We start from the raw sequence: 25,517 nt of genomic DNA on the forward strand, positions 1-25,517 counted from the left end.
TGTTTATCTACAGCTTTGATGAGAGCAGTGTTTTTATCTAAACAAATACATTATTTTATTTATCGACCCACTGGCAAAGAGAAACATATCCATTGATAGTCACACATCATGAATGAATGATCTGGTAGGCCACAATGCTTGATCTGCAAATTGGCTAGCTTTGTCTGAGGGTTTCTGAAATATGCATAATTTTCAACAAAGCCTAATATTGACAATCTACAATTGTTGCATCAGAAATTTACATTAATCTCATTTTATATAAAATGTTATTTTACATTTTGCAGTAGCTACAGCAGAGTCTGGATTAGATTTTAAATGTCTGTATATGCTTGAAGCTAATTTAACACTTAGTAAACAAAAAGTTTGACTTATTACACGTTATTAACAAATTGATCAACAATGAGATGGAAATAAACACCCCTAGACCCCATCAAGCTATAACCTTTTAAAAAAAGACTAGTTAATACATTGGGTTGAAACGAGTTCCATAACTATTGGATCTAACCTCAAGGATGGCTCGGATCATACTTGTGGTGATGCCCTCTCCCTCCTCCTTCACAAGGCAACTGCGCACGGGCCTAAGAGAGCCTTGTAACAAACTCTTTCCTTTGGTTCTTTCCGAATGTTTACACACCAATATGCTTTCACCTTCAAAAAAAAACATAAAATTGAACATTTTAAATATCTTCTATTTAAATGTCTTCCTCCTCCACCAAGAAAATAAAGTTTAAAATAAAGTGATGAATTCAGGTGGAATTTTCTCACTATAATAACCCTATTTGAAATACATACAAATTTTAATTAATACAGAACACTTTTTTAAAAATCATAATCTTTTTTTAAACTGAAATCCTACACATCTTTCAGACATGTCATAAATGCCAGAAAAACTGAACTAAATTGGGACAATGTTTTCAAGCATCAGTTCCAAATGATCTTATGGGCCAAATGGCCTAATTCTGCTCCTATGGTCTATTATTGCATGATGGTATATACCTCAGTTAGGAATTTACTTCTTCATATTTGAAGTTGCATAATTACTGTTAAAAAGCTATGACTATTTAAGACTTTCCAAAGGGAAATACAATCCTAAAAGAGTTAGTGTTATCCAGGAATGGAACAATGGAAAGCTCTCCTCACTGAAGATCATGGTAAAGATTCCAGTGGTAAATTAGTTGCTAGAATACTCACTGTTGTTCTTCATAAATACCTCACATCGAATCTGCACAATTGTTCCATGGGTGAGGTTTTCTCATTCTTGATTCCCTGCTTTATGATTGTATTCAGCACAAGCCTGACATACAGGACTTCACCATTTGGGTCTAGGGTGACTTCATACAGTAAGTTCATAAAGCTGGATTTACAAATGCAAGTTTGTACTTGATTTTCAGGTCAGTAATACACACGTTTTGACCCAATAAGGAGCCAGCCATATTTTGCCATACTTAGGATAAAAATCTCAAGAATGACTGTGTCATCATTAAGAGCTGAATGACTTTGTGCTCATAGTCATATTGTTCCAAAATAATAAACTACAAGTCAATGAAGAGAACTATCCCATATAGAGGAATTAGGATTTGAAAAGCTCTCTTCTTAACCATAGATCAGGTGTATCATCTATAATTGATGGATCTCTTGCTGTCCCGTGTAGAAACTAGTATTAAGAGGGGTAGTCAAAGTCTGAATAATTTTACTTTAAAAAAAAATCTTAAAATAACATCTGATATAAAATGTGTTAATAACATCAATAATCTTTGTTAATCACATTGATCAATCTTCTTTTTTTTTTAAAAAGTACTCCAGAAATTCAATGAAGTCAGTTACCAGCAGACTAACATAAGGTGTCAAACTGTTCTTTGAAAAATAACTCTGTGCAATCAACTCCTGATAGTATTATGATAGGTTTCAAATCTAGATTATTTAGCGATGATTGATTGGAACTACTCTCCAAGAAACAATTTTGTTGCCTCAAACACTGTTTGAATTACCAGCCAAGAGGTAAGCTTCATAAATTATACATCTATACCAAGTAACAGCAAGCCACTCTAACCCATGGTGTCCACTCCTTTTCTCCCAGCTCTCCCAGACATCTGTTTGTATGTAATAACGTCAAGAAGTCGTCCATTAAACACTGGTGATCTCACAATCACACGACGAGCTGGTAAATTCACCCCAGAGGAGAGGGTGGAGGTAGCCACAAGAACTCGAATTAAACCCTGACGAAATGCTCCTTCAATAATATCCCGCTCATCAAAAGTCAGTCCTAACATGGAAATAAGAAAAAATAGATTAAGAATTCATGCTCGCCAATTACTAATGCAGACTTTGCACAATTCAAGACCAAGTTGGAAAAAGCTTCACAAAATGTCAACTGAAAGGCACTATATACAACACGAGTGTGTGGCAACATGTTCTACTGAATGCATAGATCAGTAATTTAATGAGAATGAAAATGCTGATAAATTAAAATTTGACTTGTAAGTTATTTTATATTTTATCATGAGAGTGTGGAATGAGCTTCCAGCACAAGTGTTGCATGCAAGCTAGATTTCAAAATTTAAGAGAAGTTTGGATTGGTACATGGATAGTAGGGATATAGAGGGCTCTGGTCCCGATGCAGGTTGATGGGAGTAAGCAGCTTAAATGGTCTCAGCATGGACTAGAGGGGTCAAAGGGCCTGTTTCTGTGCTGTACTTCTCTGCGGTAAGCTACCTGCCTGCCTAAAACTGGTCAATTGGTAATTTCAGCAGAAGCTAAACCAGCACTTGGGAATTTGGGAGTGTATTTGGAAGTAGTTTTCACTAACCCATGGAGTGATTTTCATCTGATGGTAGCTTCTAGAGAGAAGAATTTGGCGGGTGGGAGCTAAATGTAAAGGGGACTGGGTGGAATTTTTTGGCAGAATTAATAGAGTTAGATTAGTTATTAAGAATAATATTAAAATATTAGAACGGCTATACAAGTTATAATGAAGAATTGAAGGTAATAACAGATTATTAGCTTGATTAAAAAGTTGAGACTTTGAGTAATAACCTTTCAATAGAATGCTAAATAAACAAAGTAAGATAGAAATCATGTGTTGTAGCTTTAGTATTTAGAGGTTTGTTAAGATTAATTAAATTTCCAGTAAACATACTGTATCTATAGAAATTGTCTGCAGCCTAAGGAATTTTTGCTGTTAATAAACTGAAGTCTGATCTTCAGTCATTGTGATGTACCTAAGGAAGAAATTTGTCTCGTTACCTTGTTGCAGGAGAAAATTGTAAAGAACTGTAGAAACAGACTAAAGACTTGAATGATGAGGTCAGAGCGGTGTACATGAAAGAAGGATCGATTCAAGCCATACTGTGAAAAGAGATGACTATTCCATTGGGTCAGGTTTGACATGAATTGTATTGAGGTCGCTGTCCTTACACATCAAATAACTGGCCCTGAGAGCAGATTTTGAGGTGAGTTGCAGGAAGTTGGAAATGATCGAGCTGGGGGAGGGGTCATTGAGAGAAAAGGATAGAGAAAGGGTTTAGGTGAAGGAAAAAAATAAAGCTAAATACAACAAGGTAGAAATACAAGTAATTATCATCTAAGTGCAATAGAAAGGAACAGGACGGCGAATTATGATAATAATACAGAAGCAAGCAATGTGACCAAATTAGTATTATTTGCTAAAAAGTCAAAACTAAAGGCTTTCTATCTGAATGTGCCAAGCGATTATAATGAAATAAATTGACGGCAAAAGTCGAGATACATGGGCGCAACCCAACAGCAAATCATTCTGCTGTTTTGCACTCACCATTGTAATTATTGCTGTATTTATTATTACCATAAAATTCAGGTGAGCAAATTTCATTTATCCTTTTTCTTTTTAAATCTTTTTATTAGCTTTAAACAAACATAAATGAAACATGAATACAAAATGTTTGAGTACATAATTAATAGCTTAAATAGACATTCAGATATGTAATAATAAAAATATATAACCTCTCAAACTCAGAACATTAATGAACAAAGTAGTAAAAAGAGAAAAAAAGAAAAACCCCAAAAAAAAGCAAAAAAAACACTAACCAACATGGGCCATTGAATAATATTAAGTACATATACAGTAGTGCCAATAACTCTGAACCTCCATCCAATTGATTAAGGATAATATAAGTAAGGTTTAGGAAAAGACAATTCAACTCATGTGAAAATGTTGAATAAAAGGTCTCCAAGTTTCTTCAAATTTAACTGAAGGATCAAAAACCACTCTTCTAATTTTTTCTAAACTCAAACAAGAAATAGTTTGAGAAAACCACTGAAATACAGTTGGAGGATTAATTTCTTTCCAATTCAATAAAATAGATCTTCTAGCCATTAATGTAACAAATGCAATTATTCGTTGAGATGAAGCGGATAAACGATTATTATCCGTCATTGGTAAACCGAAAATTGCAGTAAGAGGATGTGGTTGAAAATTAATATTTAAGACTGTTGAAATAATACTGAAAATATCTTTCCAATAATTTTGTAAACAAGGACAAGACCAGAACATATGAGTCAATGAAGCAACATCAGAATGACATCTATCGCAGGTTGAGTTAAGATGAGAATAAAATCGAGCCAGTTTATCCTTAGACATATGAGCTCTATGTACAACCTTAAATTGTAATAGGGCATGTTTAGTGTTTAGCACAAATAGAGGACGAATTTACCAATAATAAAATTTTTTCCCCATTGCTCAGTAGATATAGGACAATGCAACTCTTCTTGCCATTCCTTCTTAATTTTTTCTGATACATCTATCTTTAAATTCATGATCATCTTATAAATGATGGCTACTAAACCCTTTTGATAAGGATTAAGGGCTAAAATTCTATCTGTAATGTCCAATGGACATTCTTTCAAAAAAGACTGTAACTCATTATACAAAAAATTTCTAACTTGCAAATATCTAAAAAAATGGGTTTTAGGTAAATTATATTTATTAGATAGCAGTTCAAAGGACATAATGTTATCATCCAGAAACAGATCACGAAAACATGTTATACCTTTTGTTTTCCATAAAAGAAAAGCTTGATCCATAGATGAAGGCCAAAAAAAATAATTAGATATTATAGGACATGATAAAATAAATTTATTCAAACCAAAAAATTTATGAAATTGAAACCAAATTCATAATGTATGTCTGACTATAGGATTAGTTATCTGTTTATTCAATTTGAATGAAGAAAAAGGAAGTGAAGATCCTAAGATTGAAATCAGTGAAAAATCTTGCACAGATTTACATTCCAAATTTACCCATTGTGGGCAAGTAGCTATAGTCCATTCTTGTGTCCAGAATATTAAATACCGTATATTGACTGCCCAATAGTAAAATTGCAAGTTCCAATTTATAAACATTTACCATATAAAATTGTTACAGATTATTTTACTTACCTAGGTATTAAAATTACTAAAAAAACATAAAGATTTATTTAAGGTTAACTTTTTACCTTTAATTGATCAAATTAAGCAACTTGCTATTAGGTGGTCTCCACTATCTTTGTCATTGGTTGGTAGAGTTAATGCTATTAAGATGATGATACTAACTAAATTCTTATATTTATTTCAAGCATTACCAATTTTTATTCCTAAAGCTTTTTTTGATACTATTGACTCTAAAATATCTTCTTACTTGTGGCAGAACAAAAATCCTAGATTGGGTAAAAAATATTTACAGAAGCCTAAGAAGGAGGGCGGCTTGGCTTTACCAAACTTAAAATTTCATTTATCCTAATGTATGTGACAATGAACTAATCTGTATCTGAATCTAGAGCTGCAACAGAACATCGCAACTCTTACATTCCATGCCAAATACCTGTAGGATTTTGCAAATAAAGCATGCAGCCCTTTACTTCCATTCCAAACAAAACCAAAATCAGTCACCTTACACTGATATCATTACGTCAGACAACCTCTCTTAAAGTGAACACAACAACTCAATGACAGTGCTTGTGAATTAAGTAGAACAGTTTGTATTATGAACTTATGAACAATATGTGTCATCTGTCACTCATTACACCACCCTATGCACCTTCTTCACTACCCAACCTGCGTTGCCACTTGTAGAGAACTAGGATTTGGATCCCTCATTCTCATATCAATAATTCTTAGTACCATATCATTTATTGAATCTGTTTACCCTTACTGGACTTCCCAAATTAAATTTCATTTGCCAATGCTCTGCAGTTTTCCATTTGATCTACATCCTGTTGCAGCTTTAGGCAACTTTCCTCACTATGCAGAACATCACCAATTTTAATGTCATTCACAAACTTAATCACACATCATACATTTTCCAGCCGTTTACAAAGTAACTTCAAAGTTCAAAATAAGTTTTATTATCGAAGTACAGATCTGTCACCATGTACAACCTGAGATTCATTTTCTTGTGGCATATTCAATAAATCTAAAGAATAATAACAGAAACAATGAAAGATTGCCCTACTTGAGTGTTCAACTAAAGTGCAGAAGACAACAAACTGAGCAATTTCAACGACGGGGCAAAGTGAAGTTGAGTGAAGTTATCCCCTTTGGTTCATGTGCCTGATGGTTCGGGGGCAATAACTGAACCCTCAGGTTCAGTTTATTCACAAATCTTACTTGTGAATTTTATTCACAAATACAAATGAGTTATTCCTGGGTACATACATATCATCAATCATCTTCCCACACAAATATTCCATTCCACCAGAAAAAACATTAAAACAAATGATCATTGCACAAAAAAACTCATCATCCTCAAAATGTCATTTACTTACCAATACTTTAATGAAACCAACTCATCATAGAGCAGTATAGCAATCACAGAGCCTCCAGCCCACGATGTGCCAAACTTGTAACCTACTCCATGATCAAACTAACTCTTCCCTCCTACACAGACCATAGCTCTCCACTTTCCTCCCTATTGAATCAGCCTATATCTACTACCATCCCTGGCAGTGCATTCCAGGCACCTACCACACTCTGTGGGAAAAATCTTCCCTCGTATGTCCTTTAGGAAACAGATAGCAATTACATTTTACATTGAAACACACAATAATACCTGCATGATGAAAGCCCACTCCTTGAGGTACAGTACGACCCAGCACCACATCAAGTCCTGTTGGCGATTGCTTCAACTGATCTACAATTTCCTGAAGCTCATCCCTACGGAGTGCAAAAGGAAGCAACTTGGATGCTTTTACAAATCCTACAATAAAACACAAGTGTAATAATGAAACACTTGAACAACAAAATTTAAGTACATCTCATGAAAAATTTAAGTGAAATGACACACAATACTACAGGATAATCACTTAATATGAATCAAAGCAGGGAAGTCAAATACTCAGGATTTGTGCCTGTATCAGCTACTTGGTATACACTTGTGAAGTTGAGCATGCTTGAAAAAAGAAATGACAGTTGACTGGCTAACTCTTGGACTTGAAGATTGTAAATTAAAGGTGATTAATCAAATGAGAATATAGGTGTGGTGAACCTTTGGCTTGCATGCCAAGAAGGCACACACAAACATTTTTATTGGCACACGGCATGCAGTGCTACCCCTTAATTCTATAAACTGCACACATAATTAAAATGATGTTTTTACAACCCAAGAGCAGTGCGATGCTTTCACAGGAAACGTCTCATGCCGAATGGATGATAACAAAAAACGCATGACCACTGGCACACACCTGGTTGTTCAAACATTTGGTTTCATTTAGAGTCCTGATGAAGGGGCTCAGCCCGAAACATCAACTGTTTACTCTTTTCCATGGATGCGTGCGTGTGCGTGGTTTCATTTAGATGTCTGATTGTTTTCTACTTCTAACACTTTAAATACTTCTGACTAATATCAATTATTTTCCATTTTAACATTCTACCATTGTCCTACAAGAAAATTCATAAAACGCAACCAGTCAAAATGCTTTCAACAGCTTGTCTGTAGATCTCAAAATGGCACCAAAGAGAGTTGAAATTATGTAGACAACAGAACACTTCATATTCACTTCTGAACTTTTAAATTCAAGTGATGATTAACTTGCTGTAATGACTCAAGTGGAGTCTAAATCTCATCAATAGTTACCACAGATTGAGCAATGTTATGAATTGTGCATAAAATATCAGAAAAAAAATAAACACTTGCTTCTAAATGAATTTCTTATTAACTTTGCATATCTCAAACTATTACATTGTATCGTTGAAATGATTTCAAGAATGCTAAATATTTTCAGATATAGATTTAATATAATCTTTTTGAAGCTTTGAATTGTTAGGAAACAGAAAATGAACCATTCACCCTGATGAAATCAATGCTTTTTGTGTGATCCAATTATTCTTATTCCCTGGGTTTCATTTACTTCTGCCCCTAAATATCCCCATCCTTTCTAAACTCTTAATATTCTTTTTCCAAACCCACAATAAATCTTTCCATAGCCATCATAGTCTCTAAATTCCAGATTATCATTAGTTTCCACAAAGATATTCTTTTCATCATTTTGTCTTTAGTTCTTTTATCAATTGCCATAACTATGTTGTTTGACTCTCCTCCACTAAGAGAAAGTTTTTTTCCCCAAACCCTATATTAAATTATTTCCCTGACCCAAACAGAATATCCCAGATTCTCTAGCCTGTTCAGGTCGCCAATCCTCTCATTCCTGGGATTATTCTTGGAAGCAAGTTAAAAGAAACTTCTAGATGTGTAAATTTGAAACAAATGCTGGTGGCACTCATCAGGTTGAACAGCATGTGCAGAAGCAGAAATAAAATTAACTTTTCAGGTCAAAGAGCTCTTGTTGGAATTGGAAAAAAAAAGAGAAAACAAACTAGTTTTAAGTTGCAGAGAGTGTGGGGAAGGCATGAGTAGGTTAAATGGACTATGTTTAATAACACAATGTCAGGATTAAACAGTTGGTGAAATAATCTTGTCAATAGGTTAATGGGAGAACTTTGAGAGGAATACCCAACACTTAAAAGCTGTGAGATAATGATTGTTAGAGAGAAAAAAAAAAGAGGAATATAAAAACTGTGAAATTCAGAGCTGTAGAGAATGCTAAGCAGGTCAGATTGTACAAACGTACTTATGAGAAGAGAAAAACTAAGTAAAAATTACAGATGATTGATCTGCAGCAGAACTGGCTAGTTCTGATATGAACAGAGTGTAAGTTATCAGAAGCTGATAAACTCAATTCTTGCTGCAATAAGTCATGTGGAAGATAGCCACACATAGATGGGTCAGAATGGGTAGAGAACTAGACTGGCAGACAACAAAATGTTCTAGATCAGCCCATGGATTGAACACAGGTGCTCCACAAAGCATTCACTAAATCTGTGTTTAGTTTTGTCATTGTAGAGCAGAGTACATTGCAAACACTAAATTAGAATCAGGTTTATTATCATTATCTTATAAGATGTAAAATTTGTTGTTTTGAGGCAGTACCATGCAGAGGCATAAAATTACAATATAAGTAGTGAACAAAAAAGGAATAATGAGGTAGGTAGTATTCAGAAATATGATGACAGAGGGGAAGATAAACTGGTCATGAATCGTTGTGTTTGGAATCTTCAGGGTCCTAATATCACCACCTTTTCGGTAGTAACAAGGCGAGGTTATGGCTTGGAAGGTGGAGGTTCTTAATGATGGATGCTGCCTTTTGAGGCGCAGCCTCTTGGGGATGTTTTCGATGGTGGGATGGGTTGTGCCTGTGATGGTGCTAGCCGAGCCGGAATGCAATATACTAGATAAGAAGTGCAAATGAATCTCTGTTTCACCTGGAAGGATTGGTTGGATCACAGGATGGTAGAAAGGAGATAAAGTGGCAGATGCTTCATCTCCTGCTGAAGCATGGAAGAGTGCTAGAAGAAGGGGAATGATTCTTGGATAGACAAAAAGCTTGCTAGGAATCACAAAAGGAATGCTTCCTTTGAAATACAGTTTGTGAATTGAGTTTTTAAATGGCAAAAATCACTGAAGATGTCAGGAAGTCCCTGGAACTGTATGCTGTGCTCAGAAATGTCACACTGGTACTTATGTGATTAAAACATAATTTATTTGCCTTTTCACTCCTTGCTTCTATATATAAAGCACAGGATTGATCTACTAGGATAAGAACACTTCACAATAATTCTGCTGATGAATCTTCGCTAAGTGCATTGCCCAGTGGAATACTGAGTCAAATGCACCTAAGTGTAAAACCATAAAGCTAACCAAGGCCGAAGCAATAATATGGGCATAGTTGACCAGTCTGGCTGCTATCCAGCAAAGTGGAGATACAATGGACTGAAGATGATGGAAATTGGGGTGAAACACAAGTGCTGGAGGAACTCTGCAGGCCAGACAGCATCCAGCAAAAGTTGCACTAAACTGCATAACAAGAATATTCCAGGTTTGTACATGAAGAACAGCTATATATCATACTATACATTGGATTATAACAGATAAATAAGCTATTAAAGGACTGAATCAGTGCATACTGGAATAAAAAAAAGGAAATGGAAGTTAACTCACAATGAAAACCACTGACACGAAGAAATCTGCAGATGCTGGAAATTCAAGCAACACACACAAAATGCTGGTGGAACTCAGCAGGCCAGGCAGCATCTATGGAAAAGAGTACAGTTGACGTTTCGGGTGAAGGGTCTCAGCCCGAAACGTTGACAGTGCTTCTTCCGATAGATGCCGCCTGGCCTGCTGCGTTCCACCATGAAAACCACTGATGTCAACACACTGAATAAAAGAAAATTTGGGTCAGGTGCAAGTTCTGATTTTGCTCTTGAAAGTTAAAACAAATTTAGATCTGTACAAGACACACCTAGCCACAATCATTGTCATTATGTGTTGTGTCGTACAACATAGACACCCAGGATTGTTCTTGGCAAAATTTTTGGCAGAAGTGGTTTGCCATTGCCTTCTTCTGGGTAAGTGTCTTTATAAACAAGAGAAAATCTGCAGATGCAGCAAATCTGAGCAACACACGCATGTTGGAGGAGCTCAGCAAGCCAGGCAGCATCTATGGAAACGGGTACAGTTGACATTTTGAGTCAAAACCTTTTGGCAGGACAAGATCAATACTCTTCAGAGATTATCCGCCTGGTGTCAGTGGTCACATAACCAGGACATGATATGCACCAACTGCTCATGTGACCATCCACCACCTGCTCCCGTGGCTTCACATGACCCTGATCGGGGAATAAGCAAGCGCTATACCTTGCCCAGTGGTGACCTACAGACCAGCAGAAGGCAGTCTCCTTACATCTCCTTTGGTAAAGATAAATCTCCACCCCACCACCCATACTTAGCCACATACATCCCTTTATCCCTCATCTAGCATGACATTTAGGAAAAGTTGGTTGCAGGAATTTATTATACAAAATAGAATTGAGAATATAATTTATTTACTATCAAGATTAGAAAGTTCAATTTAATGAGTTGCTTATTGAGAGTTTGATGTTTATGAACAGCAAGTTGAACCTCTAACTTCACACGCTGCATTCACGTTTGTTTTTACTATCTATTTCCCACCATTTGTTTTTGTCTGATGCCAGCTCAAAACACCGTGAGGTTGTGATACAACTCAAACAATCTGGATATTACCAATTTAGAATTTAAATTCTTTTATGAAATATTTCTCCAAAAAATCATGATAGCAGTTCTCACTAAATCTGGACGTCCAAATTATCAAAGTCAAAAGACAAATTAGGGCATACTCAAATAACTGAAGTCTGAATTAATAAGTATCAAGGGTACTCACCTTCTGTGCCAACAGCAGCCTTGTGGTGCAGATGGAAGAATTCTCTGGCTATGGTTTCAGATAGCTTTTCACACCAGTTCTTAGAAGGGCAGAAGAGAAGGACAGAGTGGCCATCGTGCACAGTCTCATAACAAAGACTGACTATATCATCCTCATCACCCTACAAGCAATAATGTACACATTGACATCAGATACTGACAATTACAAACCATAAAGGGGATTTTTCTTTAATAATTATAAAGTAGCTCTGCCCAAATAAGCTTGTGACAATGTTTTGGATTTTAGCATTTCTTTGAAAAATCACACGAACGGTTACATGAGGTTCCAGGAAAATCATCAAATAAAATTATTCCAACACATTCTTGTTTGTACATCTTTTGCCAGGCAGGATAAGGGAGGGGGTGGCAAATATATAGTAATTAAAAGAATGCATGAAAATCCAAAACACAAGGCAAGGAAAATCTAAAGCTTAAAGATGTGAACAGATCAATTCTGACCAGAAGCATTCCTTTAATTTTGCTCCACTGATGAACATATACTGTTAAATTTAAGGGTAATGCTATAGTAGAATAATTCAATCTTTCACTGCAACGTTAAATACCAAAGTTTCAGCCAGGGTCTACAGATTCAAACTTATGAGGGATGCACATGCAAGCACATTACCTTTGACTTTTTTTTCTAATTACACATATGCTCTGTTGACGTATATTATTAAAATTTATGAGACAACATTGTTTTCCAAAGTCCCAGTATGCATACACAGCAGGGTTACTCACAAAATAACATGTAAAGCAATTGCTTTCCTCAGTTTTACTCAATCGCTTACCAGCGTGATGTTTTTTCATTACCATATGGATGATCATATGATTTTGCTTCAAGTGTAAGCTTTTAATTTTCACATGACTGGATAAATTTTGTGATGCAGTCGACATCCAAATGATTTTTTGGCTTATGAAGCAGAACTAGGCAATACAGATTTCTAATTTGTGCCCCATTCATAACATGTCCGATCCTGTATCTCAAACGTATCTCCTTTATTTCCCAAGATTTCCTAGAACCCTCAGATCTATGCATCTCAGTCCTGAAAATATACTCAATGGCTGATCAGACATAACTTCCTTGCTCAGAGAACTCAGAAGATTTAGTCAACTGAAGGAATGTTTTTAAGTGCTCAACCACTTGTTCTCTGGTGGCATAGCCGATGGAGCTGCTCCTCACAGTTCTTTGACCAGAGTTCAGTGTTGAGCTTGGGTGCTGTCTTTATTAAGTTTGTGCCTTTTCCTGTGTGAGTTTTTTCTGGATGCTCCAGTTTCCTCCCAACAGCAAAGTAGTGCAGGTTGCAGATTAACTGACCACTGTAAATTGCCCTGAGTGTTTAGGTGAGCGGTAGAATCAGGAACAGTTAGTAGGAATGTGGGGAGAATAAAATGAGCTTGCGTAGGATTGGGTAAAACATGAATGTTTGAAAACCAGTGCAATGTGCATTAAAGGGCCTGAATCTCTGATGTTTCTCTGTCCATCCAGTCAAGCCTTTCAGAATCCATGTTTCAATAAAATTCCCTCTTATATTTCTGAACTCCAGTAAATACAGCCAATTGCTCTCTTTCAATCCACCAGTTTTCCATCCTAAGAATCAGGACATTTTCCACCCTAAGAATCAGCTTAGTTAATTTCATGCTGCATTATTTCCAAGATAAGTATATCATTCTTTACATATTAGTCAGTAACTGTACAAGGAAGATAAAATTGCTCAAAGCCTCCTTGAAAGAAAAAGAACATCATCATTGATTCCTGGGAATCTCTAACCCATGACAGCACACGATGTAGGAGGAGCATTTGGAATGGTATTGGGGACCTCAGTTCCTTGATCTTCATAAGAAGGCATGGTATACCTACCATGATCATATCAAAATTCTTTATAATTGCATCAAGACCTCAGGAATCTTATCTCCAATTCAGGAAGTCAAAACCTCAATCAGAACTAGAACAGTAAGCTCGGTTTTTAGGAAAATTTATTCAAATGCTTACCTTTACCTGAAGAATGGGTTTAAATTCTCGTATCGTTGTCATTGCTGAATCATATATTTTATTCCCAATCTTTAACCGCTCCATTAGAGGTACAGGCCTGAAATCTGTACAATACAACTCTGCATTTAGCCAGGTTGCCACAGTCCCTAGGTTTGGAAGAGTGGCACTCATTCCCACAATCTGTATTCCATCATTAAGTCTCTGCTCTTCTGATGAAATCTTATGACTGAAATTTTAACAACATTTCCATTAACACCGGGTCTTTTTGTAAATCTGCATGTGACCAGTGAGAGCAATTCAAAAATGAAAGTGAGTCAGGGTCAACATTTTCCCATACCGAAGGAAGATAAAGGCCAACAAATCCAAACAGGTACATCAAGAAATGTTGAGGCTTGCTGGAAGAAAAGGGTAGCTTAAGGTAGGTCGAGAACTGAAAGAGGGGAGGCTCTATAGGAACAGATAATGTGTAAATGATAAAGTAATTAGGAAAGAAAAGAGAGGTCAAGAAATAGTACTAGTCAGCAAAATTGAAGAAGATTCCAAATTTTTCAACACGTTAAAGAATAGGGCCCATAGGGAAAAAAGTATGTAAAGAATGTCTAAAATGAGTTATCAGCATTCACTGCAAAAAAAGCTGCAGTCAAAGAATTCAGGGAAGGGATTGGTGAAATTCCAGAACAAATTACCATTGATAATGAAGAGGTATTACATGTCATAGAAGCTTAAAGGTTAATATATTCCCAACATCTGCAATAGGCGGTAAGGGAGACAGAAATCTTCAGATCTTCTCTAGCCACAGAGGAAGTGCCAAATGCCTTCAGCAGAACAAATTAGGTACCTTTATGCAAGGGGAGCCAGAAAGTCTAACATCAGTGGTAAGGAAAATATTGAAAAAATTTCTGAAGGGATGATTAAAATGCAAATGGAGAGGCAGGGATTGATCAGGGATACTCAGCATGGCTTCATCAAAAGGATTTCATGTTTGATTGAATTGTTTGAAGGGTAAATGAGTGTCAAGGAGGGTAAAATATGTCATGCATGGACTCGAGGAAGGCCTTTAACAAGGTCCCAAATGGGAGACTGGAGTAAAAGGCAGAAGCCCATGGGATGTGAGAGAAGCTGGCAAAATGAATCTGAAGAAGGCTTGGTGAAAGAAGGTGCAGAGTTAAGGTGAGGGCTATTTTTGGAATACAAGCTTTTGACCAGAGGTGCGCCACACAAATTGGCATAGTCACAATTAATCATATATCCACTGCTCTAATTTCAGAAATGTTTACAAGGACACAAGGTTTTAATTCATTTCATAATCTTTAATCATTATTTAAACTGCAGTCCAGAAGTATGACACAAAGAGGCATGTCAGCAAAGGCTCAGAGCATAAATGAATAGTTATATAGGAAACTATAATTTGATTTTAACTTTGGGTATATTTATAGAACAGGATTATGGGACTAACTGCAGTTGAGTGAAACTAATCAAATAACATTCAAATAACCAAATTGTACGATGCTCAAAATGGTTCATTCTGTGCTGTTAATTATTTGATACTATATAGAAAAGTAGCCATTCACTTGTGCATAACAGTATATCCAAGATCAGGATTGAATCGCTGCCAAAACAAATTACTGTTGCAGAAATGTGCAATATCATAAAAATACTGGGATATTCTGTATAATCTTATTGTTGCCATTGTAAAAATGTACCTCTTTTCTCTCTTTTTAGTGACATACAATATCTTGGTTAAGAGAAGCTCCAGTAAGTATCCTCTGTGAGAATCACCCAACATATGCAACTCATCTACTACTATTATTCCTATGGGAGCAAAAGAAACAAAGAAAAACAGTCAGAATACCATGAAGAGATGAGGGGCAGAACGCACACATTTAGTGTGGTGTGAACATACAATATACTCAGAGACAAGCTTGCCACCAATAGAACACACATCATCTGTTAAAAATAAAATTAAACACAATTTTAATTTAATATGAATGGCAGAAACCTGAAGTAAAACCAGAAGCAAATGAAAATACTTGGGCTGAGCAGCACCAGTGGAGGGAGAAACAGATTTGATGTGTCAAATCAAAGACCTTTCATCAAAGCTAAAATATGTTTTTGGACACTTACCAAGATGATCTACTTTCTCCTCTTCAATAATTCGATTGATGAGTCCGTTTGCTTTCTCAATTGTACAAACAGCCACATCCAGTGAGGAAAATCCACCAGCAGGTGATGTACTTCCCATATACCCCTCTACTCTCACCGACGTCTCCTGGAATAAGTTCTGAGATAGGTACAAGGATATTCACACATCAGTTTCTTTTCTCCTTCTGTTGGAGTCATTATTTTGCAATTGGTGATGATACACAATGTGAAAGAATGGCAAAATAAAAAATGGAAGGGCAAAAAACAGAACTGAAATGTATTAGTCATAACCTCGATGAATGGCAGAGCAGGAAGAGGCTGATGGCCTACCAAAAATCTAAAAAAACTTAATTATATCACTCAAATTAGCAGCAGATCCCCATTAGACAAGTATTATTCCTGTCAGTTTCCTGACAGCAAATTAAAATATAACTGCTCTCTGAACTATGGTAGGGAAGATAAAGTAAATTTGCTCGGATCATTTGCTGTAATAAACAAACCCTTACCAAGGCCTCCTTATTCATACTAATATTAATCATTTTCTAGTCCTCTCATCCTACGCAATGGGGATTGAAGTCCACAAGCATTACCAGCCCTCCATTTGTCATGAACCTAAAGAATAAGTATCTAGAATGAATTGGTGAAGAATGAATTCATTTCTTCTATGACAGACTGTAAGCAACAAATGCAATTGAAGTGATCCTTGAATGGTTTGATGAAAGCTTTAAAGAGCTGAACTTTACAAATGGATCCTGAGCAAAGGTATTTCTGACCATTTCCTCTTGCTCTCAGGAACAATTTATCATCATCCATGATATATAAACACAAAGTTTCAAATGGCCCCTTACAAGCATCAAAAATGGATGAGTTGAATTAGAATTATTTTTTTGGCATTTGTCACATTACTGAGAGCTGCACTCACCTGCAGGTAATACATTTTCTCCTTTGCCACTGAAACAAACGGCAAAATGAACAGTGCCTTTTTTCTCTTTTCCAGAACTCTCTTCAGAATTAGCAATTCTGCAACAAATGTCTTCCCAGCACTGGTTGGGGCTATAATGCAGAGATGTTTATTTGTGTTGCAACTGTACCACAAATTATTGTCACGTATATCTCTAGATTTTGGTATTTGGGTTTTAATAGCAATCTATTCATTTTAAATTGTATTTGTTAATTTTAGAAAAACAACATTAAATTATAAAACTAGTGTTCAATATTAAATATTTTTCCATAAAATTTACAGAATGTAGAAGAGTTTCTGTGATCAAATTAATTCCAAACACTATTTCTGAGGGATAAAATATTATAGCAAATGACCACACCCATTGCAAGCTACCGAAGTTGAAAACTTTCTTTCTTCATAAAATCACACTTCTATTTTTTTGCATCTTCTTAAAATTTTCTTATAATGCCCCTACATTTAGTCTAAGTCGTTAATTAATCAGAGGACTGAGTGATGAACCTTTTCAAACCGAAGCTTCCTGCTTTCTATTCTCTGCTTCCTGCCATCAAGCCAATTTTGGACACAATTGCTCCTCTCTTTTAGATCCTAAGCACCTTTACTTTTTTTGACAAACCTGCCATGTGAAAGCATGACAAAACCTGACTGAAATCCATATGGACGACCTGAAACACACTGCCCTTATCAACCCTTGCCACTGCCTCAAAAACTCATTGAAATCTGTGTTAACCGTCCTTGATTAATCTGTACCTTACTCACCGTCCTTCAGAATTAAGTTGAATAAATTACCACAAATAAATTTAAAATAACTCGCCCACAATTACTTGGTTTATAACTTTCCTAATTAAACAACAGGACAATAGCAGCAGGCTTTCTAATTCTCCTGCATAACCTCTATAACCAGAAATGATTCAAAAACATAATTAAAGTTCAAAGTAAATTTATTATCATATATATCAGCATAGCGAACCCCAAGATTCATTTTCTTGCGGGCATACGTAATAAACCCTATAACCATAACAGAATCAACAAACTGTGCAAAGGCAAAAACAAAGAAAAATTTTAATATAAATAACTAAGCGATATATATTGAGAACACGAGTTGAAGAGTCCTTGAAAGTGAGTCCATAGGTTGTGGGAACAATTCAGTGATGAGGCAAGTGAAGCAACTCCCTCTGGTTCAAGAGCCTGATGGTTGAGGGGCAATAACTGTTCCTGAACCTGCTAGTGTGGGTCTTGAGGGTCCTGTACCTTTCTCCTGATGGCAGCAGAGAGAAGAGAGCATGACCTGGATGATGGGGGTCCCTGATGATGGATGCTGCTTTCCTGTGCAATGCTCCATGTATATGTGCTCAATGGTAGGGAGGGCTTTACCCATGATGGACTGGGCCGACCCAACTACTTTTTGTAGAATTTTCTGTTCTAAGAGCAGTATTGCATCCATGCCAGGCTGTGATGCAGCCAGTCAATATTCTCTTCACCACACATCTATTTAAGTTTGTCAAAGTTTTAGATGTCATGCCAAATCTTAGCAAACTTCTAAGAAAGTAGAGGCGCGGACATACTTTCTTCATAATTGCACATATTTGCTGGGTCCAGGACAAGTCCTCTGAAATAATATTACTGAGGAAGTTAAAGTGGCTGACTGTCTCCACCTCTGATCCCCCAACGAGGACTGTGTCATAGACCTCCGGTTTCCTCCTCCTGAAGTCAATAATCAGTTTATAACCAGAAATGACAAATTTGCTTCCTTTAATAACCTATACATTTTCCTGGCCTTACAGATTTATCCATATTCAAGAATGCTAAACTCTTCAGCATCATAATTGAGACTGTAACCTATTCATGAATGACATTTTCAGTCACACTTTATTTTAAGGCATTCATCATTAAAGACCCTCACCATCCAGGACATAAACTCTTTGTGTTACTACCATCGAGAAGGAGGTACAGGAGCCTGAATAATCACAAAACATTTTAGGAACAACTTCTGCTCCTCTTCCATTAGATTTCTGAACTATCCATGAAAACTCATTTTCATCTTTTGCACTACTTATGTTTTGTAACATTGCAAAAACATAAAAATGACTATTTTTCTCTTGGTCTGCACTGCTGTCTCAAAACAATAAATTTTATAACATATGTCAATGATAATAAACCTGATTCAATCAGACCTTTTATTATAAAATCATCTTTGATGCAATGTTAAAAAAGTCTTGCAACTAACTTTAATTTCCATTTTTGATATGGTAGAATTCACTTCACACCTTCTAGCAATTCTGTTGGAAGGTACACCATTGTACCTGAAGCCCATCTAGAGCAGCTAGAATATTTCATGAAAACCAGAGGGAATATGCAAAATTTGACAAAATAATTTACAATGTTAGTTACGCACTACTGACACTTCAGCCTCTTTGTGAGTGGTGCTCCAATTGAGGCCTATTTCATCTAACAGAATATTGAAATCAGCTATTTTAAATAATAAACTACCTGAATAGACCAAGTTTCTTCCCTCCAATACATGATTTTGCATAAGACATTCAGCTTGCCATTCAAAAATGCTCACCAACCCCAAACTCTGATACTTTTCCAGAACTGCTTTGGGTATTCCCCAGTTTGACAGCAGGAGCACCTCGTTTTGTACTGTGGTGGCAGCCATCTCCCCACAATGCCCTGGAATAAATGAAAACACCGTGAAGTACCTGTAGATTGATTTGCAGACACTTAACAGTTTTATCCACTACGTCATGCAAAATCCTTCATTTTAGAACAAAGATTGTTAATTTTAATTACAGCAAAGAAATGGTTCCAATTGGTTACTATTTAAAAATTATAATCCATGTATTATCCATCTACAAATGCTTCCTTCTGTAATGTTTTACACTCAGCATTTGACACTATTGTAGAAAACAATTAGTAACACTACAATGATATGGTGACTAACCCCAAATTACATCTTAAATTATACAGTACACCTATCATTTAGTATGATATTTGACCCCCAGATGCATGCTCCAAATCAATCAAGATTTTCACCTGACTAAATGTGTTACAAACAGTTTCTCACAGCCACTACAATGCAATGAAGAAAATCAAAATCGAGAAAGGGTAGTCAGATAGGAGGTGGTGAAGGAGGGTAAAAAGAGATCACAGATGCTAATTTGTGACTTTTAATTTGGGAACGAACTATCAATCTCTTGTCTATGTGTGACTGCAGTCCCAGAGCTACATGGCTAACTCTTAACCATCCTCTGAAATGGTCTAAGCCATCAGTTGTATCATGTTAAAATAGACAGACTGGCAATAAATTTAGAGGTAGCAAAGTTGAACCCTCGTTCATAAACAAACCATAATCTATTTTTTTCATTTAATTTCTTTTTCTTCTTCTTCATACATTCATTGTAACTATAAGACACAGGAGCAGAATTAGGCCATTCAACCCATCGAGTCTCTGCCACTCCATCATGGCTGACCCCGGATCCAACTCAACCCCTTACACCTGCATTCTCATTATATCCTCTGATGCCCTGATCAATCAGGAAACAATCAACTTCTGCCTTAAATATACCCATGGACTTGGCCTCCACTGCTGTCTGTGGCAGAGCATTTCACAGATTCACTCTTCCCTGGCTAAAAAATTCCTCCTTAGCTCTGTTCTAAAATGTCATCCCTCAATTTTGGGGCTGTGCCCTCTAGCTCTGGATATCCCCACCATAGGAAGCATCCTCTCCACGTCTACCATATCTAATCCTTTTAACATTTGGTAGGTTTCAATTAAATAAGTGAAAGCAGAAATATTGCTTTGAATTCCCTCCTCCATCACACTAAACTGGATCTGTGTATTGATCATGAAGGGCATTGGTTTTGTTGTACCAACATAAAGAATGTAAAAGCAGAACGGAAACATAATTGTTTTCTTTCTAACACTCTCTCTTAAATGGGAAATTAACAGAATCTTAAAGATAGATTTCAGCAAAGAGACCAGAACAGAAACAGTGAAAGACCGAACAAAAGTATTCATCATATACTGCAACATCGAAGAGTGCCGACAGGCTTACTTCCAAAGTAGCTTGTAGCTCTGTTTTTTGAGTTAATGGAAACATTATTACATTTGCTCACATGAATTATACATTACCTGCTGCTGTCAAAGATTCACTGAGTTTGCTCCCATCTAACAAGCTTTGACTGAGGCCAGGGGGAGGTGTCAGTACTGACAAGGAACAGTTAGAAAGAGAAAGCTGTCTTTCTTGCAACAACTTCTGGTTGTTGGGACTAAGCATGTTGCGTCCTCTTGAAGTTTTAAAATTTTTCTCCAACTTGGGCATGATTCTAACCGGTCTTTTAACCACAAGGCTTGCTTTCCGAAACTTCCGTTGGGCTTCACTAAAGGCTGATGAAGGCCCAGGAGAAATCATTACTTTCTTTGCAGTGGGGCAGGTTGAAGTATCTGAATCAACACTGCTGATAGATGAAGGTCGTTCCCTCTTTTGTCTGTTGATCAGCAATGATGTCCTTCCAACAGTCTTTGTAACACTGCCCACTGATCCATGATCCTCTATAGAACTTGTGTGCATTTCCTTATGAACACAATGTGAAGCATTATTGATCAAATCACAGGGAGCTTGTGCTATTTCCAATAAAGCTTTAGTCTGTACATCAGATACCCTGTTTTGCAATGACTTCTGCCCAACGCTGTTACTACTACATCCTCTTGCTTCAGAACCTAATTTTAAGTACTTCTTGTCTTCTGTAAAAAGATCACACTGATTTACTTCTTTGGTCATGTTTCCATTAAAATTGGAAGCAGTCTTAAAATTGTTCGGGTAAATGATTTTTAAAGCATCTTCCTTTGGAAATCCAGGACTCCAGTCTTTCTCAAGGTCCAATGCTGCCTGTACAAGTTCATCATCAAGTGATAATGATGAATTTGGTGCAAAACCACAACTTGTAATGATCGGCTCAACCTTAGAAGGCACCTAAATGAGAGCAGAAGGCATTGTTTTATTTTTCATTTAGTGACCAAAACTGACAGAGCTCAGGGATCTAGTTTAAGGTCTGGACCATAAAATATTTCCATGAAATTTACAAGGACTAGAAATACACAGTATTTCTACATGGACATGAGCAAAGGTAACCATGGTTTAATGTTAAGCATAACCCTTTGAAGTTTGTGATGATCTACAGGCCTTTTCAGTATTTTCTATTATTTTCCAATTTTCAGAATTCAAAATTTTAATGGAAAATTCTATTTTTATTTATATTCTCTGAAATTCAGGTGTTTGATATGAGAATAATTCTATTATCAAGTATTGTTTGCACTATTTACTTATGATTTAGGTACATGAGGAGTTGTGCAAACATGAGTGACCTGTTCCTTCTTATGAGACATTAAACCTCAAATACTTAAATAATTCAAATGGAAGGTTTTAATGGAAGAACTGTATTAAGACCAACACCATCCAAGGTTTTTTTTAAAGCCACTGTATTTAAATTTCCTTTCATTTCTCTGCAATGCAACAACTACTACCAGATAACGAACATTACAATGCTGATCAATTTATGTGACAGTTTAAGGCTACAATCTACAAACCAACGTTTGTTCAACAATCCACAAGTAAGAATTTTTTTCATGTTTCATCTGTATCTACAATCATGTAACCACTCTTCAGAAGATCTTGCAGCAAAACCTACCTTGATGCAGGTTCCATGAGCTTGATTTTCCTTGCCGTTTGAAGCTTCCGTGTGAGCTTGCTGCTGAAAGCGATCTGAACGTTGAAGGGTTGGGGAATGTGAAACAATTACACTGTTTGTATGAAAACAAAAGTCACACAAAGATTTCCAATTAATTCTTGCACCAGCAACAAGGACTTAAGAAAGATGCATACATCATCAGAGCAAAATATAGAATTCCAATATATACTACCTGTTCATCATGCTCAGAACGTTTCCTTCAGTTCCAAAACACATTTGAGAGGCTGTAGCAAATTCTATTAGTCTAAAAGAAATCCAGCCAGAAGAACTGCACCAGTGGTAGATTTTAAGTGAGCAGTACATCATCAGCAGATTCAAAACCTTATTTTGCTTTTCCTAAACCTTTAGTTGTCAATTCTCTGCTCTCCTTTAAAAACTTGCACGCCATTTTATCAAATCATAAATACAAGAGATTCCACAGATGCAGTAAATCTAGTTTATTATTATTCATTTTTTGAAAATCACATTCATAACATGTGGACGTGCATGAGTGACACGAAAACCATTATTATTCATTCCCAATTACTCCCGAACTGCGGACACATGTTAAAAGTCATCAGGTGATGACAGATTTCCTTCACTTTAGTGAAACAAATGGGTTTTAGAGACAGTAGTTTCATGGTCACTGTTATTGAGGTCATCTCTTGTTGAACAATTATCTCACTGTCACTGAGATCATAATTTTTTGAACAAATATCCAGATTTACTTACTTGAAATTGGATGCCATGGTGGCATTTGAACTCTGAATAGTCCAGAACTCTGGAAGCTGGTCCAGTTACTTAACTATTATGCTATCATAGCACAGGAACAGGCCCTCTAGCCAACCACGTTGCCAATCTAACTAATCCCAACTGCCTGTAAGTGGTCCTCAACCTTCTATTCCCTGTCTATTCACGTGTCTATTGATATTGGACTTGATTCTACCACTGCCACAGAAAGTATGTTCCAGGCACCTATTTCAGAAGACCAATATAATGAGAGGATCTATCCTGTGGGGCCTATACTGATGCAATCACATGAAGGAATGCGATCAGCTGAACTTCTTTAGGAGTTTGAGAAGATTTGATAGGTCACAGGTGTACTGTGGAGAGCAATCTGACTCATTGCACATTGTAAGTGCTAATACACAGGAATGGAAGAGGCTTCAGAGTGATATAGACTCACCCAGCTCCATCATTAGCACAAGCCTCCCCACCATTGAAGACATCCTCCAGAGGCAGTGCCTCAAGAAAGCAGCATCCATCATTAAGGACCCTTGCCACCTGGCATGTGCTCTTCAAATTATTATCATCAGGGAGAAGGTACAGGAGCCTGAAGACCCACCTCAACATTTCAGAAAAAGTTTCTTCCTCTTCCCCATCAGATTTCTGAATGATCCACGAACACTGCATCACTATTTCTTTTTTTTTTGCACTATTTATTTTGTACTAACTTATAGTAATTTGTTATGCCTGCTCTGCATTGCTGTCATAAGACAAAGTGACATGATCTACGGCAGTAGTAACAAACTTGATTCTGATGTAAAAAGATTGCCTTGCATATCTCATTTAAACCACCCTCTCACCATAAGCCCAAGCCTTCTAGTATTTGATAGTTCCACCAGAAAGACTCAAACTATCTCCCTATCTATGCCTTCTAATATTATTCACTTATCAGATCACCCTTCAGCCTTTCATACTCCACAAAAAACAATTCAAGGATGCCCCATCTCTCCTATAGCTAATATTCTCCAATCTATGCAGCACCCTAATGAATCTCTTCTGCACCATCTCTCAATACTCCACATCCAACCTACAGAATGGTGACTAGAACTGCACACGATCATTCAAAAATGATCCATTCAAAATTTATGCAGCTACAACACTTCTTTTAAATCTATTCCCTTTCACACTAACTGTACGTCCTCTAGTTTTTAAATCAGTTGGCTATGTGGTTTGAGTAATATCAGATGGTGTTTAATTCAAACAAGTCTAAGGTGATTTACTTTGGGAAGGTAAGTGCAAGAGAAAAGGTGTACAGTAAATGGTTGCATCCTTTGGAGAACTGATGTACAGCAGAGATCTTGGCTTGCAAGTGCATTGCTCTTTGAAAGTGACAACAGGTGTGAATAGGGTGATAATGAGTCAATGTCCTGATTAATGAAGGCAGGCATGACATACAGCTTTGTTACCACCCTGTTCAGAGGAAGTGGCTGAGACATTTAGTTTTTAGGATGTTCGTTGTCAACCGGGTCATACAGTCCATGAACTCCCTGTCGGTTGCCTCCGTACGTTTCAGTATTTGGTTTTTTTTTTAACTTTTAAATCTTCCTGCGCGAGAACCAATAGCTGCCCATTGTTTAAATTTTTCTAGTCTATAACTGAACAAACACGCCGACCGTCCTTCACAGTGAGATTCAACACCAAACATATCACTTGTTTCTGGTAGATGTATCCTGCGCATGTGCAGTAGGGGGAGATTCGACAAAATCTCCATTTCAATGTGGACAGAGATATTTTTAAAAATGCATAGTGTGGACACCTATCGTTTTAACGTGAAATCAGTGTTTTCAAAATTAATCGGTGTAGTGTGGATGTAGCCTTAGACAGGTACATTGATAGGAAAGGTTAAGAAGGATTTGGACTGACAGGCTAGCTTGGATGGGAACGTTCATCAGCAAGGATCGGTTCAGATGAAAGGCCTGATTCCATGCTCAATGGCTCTCATCTACAGAACATCTGACTAAATCCTTTGACAACTATCCTCACTATCCACAACTACTCCAATTTTCATGTCATCTCCAAACTTACTAATCAGACCAGCTAAATTTTCATATATGTAAAAATCCCAATACTGATCATTGCAGAATAATGGTGACAGATCTCCAGTCAGAAAATATCCCTCTATT

At 36.6% G+C, this 25,517-nt stretch overlaps 1 protein-coding gene across 2 annotated transcripts in view; it reads right to left on the bottom strand.

Moving 5' to 3' along the window:
- Window positions 1-25,517, bottom strand: part of polq (polymerase (DNA directed), theta) — a 105,505-nt gene that overhangs the window by 78,091 nt on the left and 1,897 nt on the right. For both annotated transcript variants that reach the window (XM_059968450.1, XM_059968449.1), the window contains exons 2-12: window positions 22,570-22,681; window positions 21,014-21,854; window positions 19,369-19,551; window positions 16,840-16,970; window positions 15,900-16,056; window positions 15,479-15,587; window positions 13,776-14,001; window positions 11,748-11,907; window positions 7,061-7,207; window positions 2,051-2,263; window positions 506-648 (exon numbers count right to left, since the gene is read on the bottom strand). In XM_059968450.1, coding sequence (XP_059824433.1) covers window positions 506-648; window positions 2,051-2,263; window positions 7,061-7,207; window positions 11,748-11,907; window positions 13,776-14,001; window positions 15,479-15,587; window positions 15,900-16,056; window positions 16,840-16,970; window positions 19,369-19,551; window positions 21,014-21,854; window positions 22,570-22,681 — 2,422 coding nt within the window. The remainder of the gene's footprint in view (window positions 1-505; window positions 649-2,050; window positions 2,264-7,060; window positions 7,208-11,747; window positions 11,908-13,775; window positions 14,002-15,478; window positions 15,588-15,899; window positions 16,057-16,839; window positions 16,971-19,368; window positions 19,552-21,013; window positions 21,855-22,569; window positions 22,682-25,517) is intronic.

This window comes from Hypanus sabinus, chromosome 4, assembly GCF_030144855.1.
Source record: "Hypanus sabinus isolate sHypSab1 chromosome 4, sHypSab1.hap1, whole genome shotgun sequence".
Taxonomy (NCBI): Eukaryota; Metazoa; Chordata; class Chondrichthyes; order Myliobatiformes; family Dasyatidae; genus Hypanus; species Hypanus sabinus.